Source organism: Gallinula chloropus (genome assembly GCF_964237585.1).
Source record: "Gallinula chloropus genome assembly, chromosome: 4".
NCBI classification, from domain to species: domain Eukaryota; kingdom Metazoa; phylum Chordata; class Aves; order Gruiformes; family Rallidae; genus Gallinula; species Gallinula chloropus.
The window spans coordinates 6,399,567-6,405,390 of record NC_140088.1 but is presented as its reverse complement, the minus strand read 5'-3'; the positions used below and the strand labels follow the sequence as shown (position 1 = coordinate 6,405,390).

Sequence of the window (5,824 nt, the reverse complement as noted above, 5' to 3'; positions counted from 1 at the left end):
TTCACCCTACGCCTGCACCGTAAATAAAAGTAAAATACTAATCTAGAAATAAATAAATAAAAAGGACAGCACCACATAAAAAACCCACACACGCCAGTGCCTTCTCAGCACCCCGCAAACACACCCTGCGGACTCATCCCCTTCCCGCAGCCCCCCGCACAAGCTTGGTCGTACAAAATCGTTCCTCTTCTTCACATCCACGCTTTAGCTCTCCGTTTGTTTTTTCTGGCACATGGCTCCGTCCTCCGTAACCCGCCCCAGAAATTTTGAAAGAAAATAGCGGAAGCCTTTAATTGTTAACATTTGATTTATTTAAAGTCCTTAACTGCAAATGATCAAAATCATACTTCACGCATTAAATTCTCAGTTATCGTTTTAAATCAAAATATTTTTTCAATTACAATCACAATTATAAAATTAACAAAATTTCTTAAATTCACGTGTAATTCTTTTTTACTGTCATTTAAAGCAATTTCCAGCTGTAAAGAAAGAAAAAATATAAACCATGCAATAAATTAAGAACATTGAGACAGCGAACAGGAATAATAATAAAACCCGTCTGGCTATGCTAACACCGTGTAAAACTGTGGAAAGTGCATTAACACTGGATGAAACAAGCTAACGATGGCGATAATTAAACGGCCACAAAAGGAAAAAAAAGTGGAATTTATTGAAGAAGTTGGAAAAGGGAAGAGAGAGACAGATCTCTCCTCTTTTCCTTGTGTCGGTGTAATAGTCAACATTTCCTGGGGGAGGGGGAAAATAACCTTGTTATAGATACACAGTTCTAGCTGGTACACAATGAAGACACTTAAATTAAATAAGCATGTCATCCACATGTTGATGAGAGTTCCTGATGAACGAGAATCTTCAGTAACAGATGGGAAGGAAAAAAAAAATCCAACTGGCTGTGACCTCTTGTAACTTTATATTACATCCCAAGACAGGTAACACTTGGAAAAAAAAATAAGGGTCGCATCCTGCACTCCAAAGCTCCAGTTGGTCCCCTCGGGAGTGCAGGATCCGGCCCGCAGCATCTGGGTGTATACGGGTTGTACTAGCCGAAGGTTTATTTTGCAAGTATCAAAAGGATGATCCGAGAAAGTAAATAGTCCTCTTGTTGCTTAGAGATTCTCTTAGTGTTTTGCTACTTCACAGCAGTATTGTCCTTCAAAGCCTTTTTAATTAAAAAAAGTCTTAAACGTCTACTCGCTTCTTCATCTCCGTATTGTTAAAGTATTGCCACATACCTGTAAACTTACATGAGATTATAGAGCACAGAAGGTGGGGAGGGGATGGGGGGCGAGGGGCCGGAAAGCACAAACAAGTAGTTTACAAGCTCAACATTTTTTTCTTCTTTTTAGTAACACCCTGCAAAGGCTAGAGGGGATCTCTGGGGAGAGGGGCTGGCCGGGAGGGGATATGTACAAGCGGGACGCGGCCGGCTTTGCAGGAGGTCGTGATGGATCATAACAACACACAACGCGTTGCGAGACAATTAAAAAGTAACAGTCCTTTGCACGCAGCGTGCGGAAACACCTCGGTTTGTCGCAGGGAAAGGGGTGAGAGAAGCCAGGAAAGGGGAGGGGGAGAGGGTCTCGCCCCCTGCGCTGGGGAGGGGGGGGCGTGCAGAGCTAGGAGGTGTTTAGCACGGGTCTGGAATACACACCTTGGTAGTAGGAGGGCTCTAGGGCCGAAGGCTCGATGCTGCTCCGGCCCGCCATGGAGGCGCTGCCCAGGGGCAGCCCGCCGGGGATGCTGGCACCGTAGGAGGAGTATTGCAGCGCCTGCTCATAGGCTTTGAAGTCCAGCTTGTGCTGCTGCTCCGAGGAGGACATGAGGTTGTTGATGGAAAAGGGGTGGTTGAAGGAGTAGTGGGGATCGCCCTTCAGGTGGAGCTGGGGTTCGTGGGCTAAGGAGTGAGGGGGGTGCGGGACGGAGGCCAAGGCGGGGACGGAGCTGATGGTGGAGGAGGTGGCCGAGGCCGAGGTCTTTAGCTCCGTGCTCGATCCGCTGTGGTCCATAGACTGCGGGCTGGTGGACGGGTTGGAGCTGGAGAGGGAGGTGGCGGTGTCCAGCTGCGCGGGTTTATTGTGGCCTCTGTGCAGGGGGGAGTTGGAGCTGGAACTGGAGGTCCCGGCCTGATCTTTCCTGCCCTCCTGAGGGGTTTTGCTGTTCGCCGGCTTTTCGCACTTGAAACGCTTTTGCCGGCGGAGGTAGCAGCCGTTTTCAAACATGTTGCCGGAGTCGGGATGCAGAGTCCAGTACGAGCCCTTGCCGGGCTTGTCGGGGGAGCGGGCCACCTTGACGAAGCAGTCGTTGAAGGACAGCGAGTGGCGGATGCTGTTCTGCCAGCGCTGCTGGTTCTGCCGGTAGTAGGGGAAAAGGTCCATGATCCACTGGTAGATCTCGCTCAGCGTCAGCATCTTGCTGGGCGCCTGCTGGATGGCCATGGTGATGAGGGAGATGTAGGAGTAAGGGGGCTTGGCGTGGGGGTAACTCCGCTTGAAGGTCTTGGCGTCCCGCGTCCTGCCGAGGTTGGACTGGGTGTAGGCCATGGGGCTCATGCAGGGGTTCATGCCGCCGTACGGACTCAGCCCGTTCATGGGGGCCGGCTGGGCAGACATGGCGTTGATGCCGCCGGGACTCAGCGCCGTGCCCATGGCAGCCACGCCGGCCGGCATGCCGTTCACCGGCCCCGCCGAGCCCGCCGGCATGCCGGCCACGGCGCCAGGGCTCAGCCCGGCCCCCAGCCCCGTGTTGGCGTAGGACATGTTGAAGGAGCTGGAGGTCATGTTGCCGCTCGTCGTCATGGTGTTCATGGTCATGTACGTGTTCATGGTGTTCATGGAGCCCAGCCCCGTATTCATGTTGCTCACGGGCACCGAGGAATAGGCCTAGGGCAGCGAGACGGAAAAAGGGGGTTAGGGGGGCAGAGAAGAGCGAGCAGGACCCGGCGGGGCCGGATCCACCAGCCCTGCCCAGCCAGCCGTGCAAACGTCCTGCCGCCGGACGCCGTCCGCTTCACCGACACCCGGGAACGCGCTTCCCAAAAGCCGCACGGAAAGGCCGCTGGAGCGATGAAAAGCTCTGATTCATATTCATACGTGTTTATAAATATACACGGTGCGTGTGTGTGTGTGCGTGTGTGTGTGTGTGTGCGCTCGGTCCCGGCGCGCTCCCGTTTTACCGGCGTGCCGTGGCTTGCGCGGTCTACGCCGGGATCACCGGGGCGCACGGACAGACGGCCGCCTCGGAGCAGCTCCGCACCCCCGCAGAGTCGGGCTGCTTTATCTGTCCCGGGAGGAGGTTTTGTCCTGGAGTATTCCCGCGGTTTTGCTGATTTTGTGTCCCGTTTCTCTAGCTAAATATTTAAACTCATGAGGTTATTGAAATTTACGGGCGTACGCTGTCTGCGCCAAGGAGAAATTCAAAAGCCTGCACTTTCTTAGAATAATGTCACGCATCTCTCCCACCCTGCACTGATCTTAATTTTTATTCTTACACAAGATGCGATAATGTAGGGGGAGAAATAAAAATGCTCACCTCCACGCATTTTATCTGCGGAAAGCTTCCCCCTTTTCTGCATTTTTTTATCAAGTCAATCTTTAAATTAAAGTTTTTTTTAAAAAAAGAAACACCCGCAAAATAAAACCCCAAAAGAACAAAACTATCCTAAAGTGGGAAAAGCCCGAACTTTCCCTGCCTGACGTTTTTTACAATTGCGCGACGCGCTGCCACAAAGCACAACTCTTAAAAAAGGCAGAACCGGAGAGCCTGAAATTGTGCTTCCCAGTACGGCATCTGATTTAACAGAAGGGAGAAAGACGTTCCCAGTTTACCTCGAAAAAAGGCACTACGGCTCAGAAAAAGAGGTTTAGGCGACGGTTAAATGTATAAAATTCATTACTGTGCACTACAAATTTCACGAGCTTATAAATGAGCTTTTAATTTAGAGGATCACATTCATTATTTGAGATGGTAGAACGCGGATGGGTTTTCCCCCCTCTTGCAGTGATTCAAATTAAATAGCAGGGGAGGCGAAAAGATCGAGGGTAAAAAACAGCAAAAGCGAAGGTCGCTTAACTTTATGTTTGTGGATAATGAGTATGCCGAGGATAAATGAATCTGGAAACGGCATATAATTAGGATGACCCTTATTTGCCCTTAGACGACTTTCCTCTATTAAATAAGATGCCAGTAGGGTGACACGTATCTGCCTGTGCCCGCGTGGCCCTATGGGTGCTGTGTGCCAGCTCCGGGGTGCAGGGACGAGGCGTGGGGACTGTGGAGCCGTGTGTCCGGGTGTGCTGATGCAATGCCCGGGTGCGCACACCTAGGTGCCTGCCTCGCTACCACACTTCCTTAAAACGGCTCCTTCCCGGGCGGGAATCCGAGGGGCTGTTGGCGGTGCTGCTAGGCGCTGGCTTCTCCCGGGGATGCCCTCTGCAGAGCCGCAGCGGCACAGTGCGAACCCCGGGCCCCCGCAGGGCCTCGGCGCGCCGCGGGGAGGTCTCCGGGCGCTTCCGTGGCCTTCCCTTCTGCCGTAGCTGTTGGCGCTTGGGTCGGTTCTCCCCCTTCTTTTGCACCCTGCTGCCAAACCAGGCGCGGGAGATCTACGCGCCTCCCGGGGTGCTGCGGGCTGGACCGGGCCGGGCCGAGTCCAGAGCGGCAGGTCCGGGTGCCGGTCCCCCTCCCGGTCTGGCTCCCCGGGCCGCTCTCGGCAGCGCCGCCAGCCGGATCGCGGCAGCAGCGCACTCCGCAGGCAGCCGTCTTGCAAAGTACGAACAAACGGCTATTTCCCCCACCACCACCACCACCACCCCCCCGCCTTTCTTTTAGCCCGGTTTTAACAGGTGAGGCCCCCGGCGACGGCGAGGAGAGAGACCGGCAGCCCCGCCGAAGAGCCCGGGGAAGACGCTGCCCCTGCTCCGGGACGCGCTTGCGACCGGCTCCTTCGTCCCCTGCCATCTGCCGGGAAGGAGTCGGGGGCCGACAGCGCGGCGAATCCTCTGCCCCGAGCCAAGAGTTTACGGGGCGCTTTTGTGCGCGCCGCAAGCGGAGATTACGCTTTCAAATGAGATCAAGGGCTGCCCCCGGCCCCCCAGCCCTCCCAGCGGGCCCCCAGCCGCCCCGGGTCTTCCTCAAACGCCTCCCGGGGCTCTCGGAAGCCGTGTTTTCCCCGGGGAAGCCCGGCCAGCTTCAGCGCCGGAGGGAGGGGGGGAGGCACGTTTGCGCTGGCAGGATCTGGAGTGCGAACCGATTCCTCCGATTGCTGCCCCCCTCCAGACCCCCAAGCCCTTCCCCCGCCCCCCCCTCCCCCTTTTTCCCTTGCAGAGGGGCAGCAGCGGAGCCAGACCCTGGGATTCACTCACCTCCTGAGTGTCGGCGTAGTAGCTGTTCCAGTCGCTGGTTTCATGCCCTTCCATTTTCACAGTCCCTAACATTATGGAGCCAACCTGCCCGGTGTAACCATCCAGCCCTCTTGCAAGCGAGCGACGGGCAGCAGGAAAAGAGCCCGAAAGCCCGACCTAGCAGGAAGCCAGCTCTCAGGAGGGGCGGGGGGTGCTGAATTCTCCTCTATAACCAGCCAAAAAGGAGGCAGGGAGCGGTGTGGGGCGAGACAGTTGAGAAAGTGAGGAAGTGCCGGCTGGGATGTGAGTGGAGTTGAGCTGATGTGGATCTTACGTCGCAGAAGTACCCACCTCCTCCTCCTCCTCTCCCCATTTGTCCGCCGCACAAAGGCGTTCGCACCTACAAAGCCGGAGATGCACCTGCAAACAAGGCAGTTCCCCCCGCTTGCAACTCCCCCCGGGGCGGCACT

At 55.2% G+C, this 5,824-nt stretch overlaps 1 protein-coding gene across 1 annotated transcript; it reads right to left on the bottom strand.

The window, feature by feature from the left end:
• Positions 1-288: 288 nt before the first annotated feature.
• FOXA1 (forkhead box A1) lies at positions 289-5,573 on the bottom strand. Its single transcript, XM_084264180.1, has 2 exons — positions 5,376-5,573; positions 289-2,897 (listed from the first exon to the last, which is right to left on the bottom strand). The coding sequence occupies exons 1-2, from the start codon at positions 5,445-5,447 to the stop codon at positions 1,635-1,637; spliced, it is 1,335 nt and encodes a 444-aa protein (XP_084120306.1). The 5' UTR covers positions 5,448-5,573; the 3' UTR covers positions 289-1,634.
• Between the last annotated feature and the right edge of the window lie 251 nt (positions 5,574-5,824).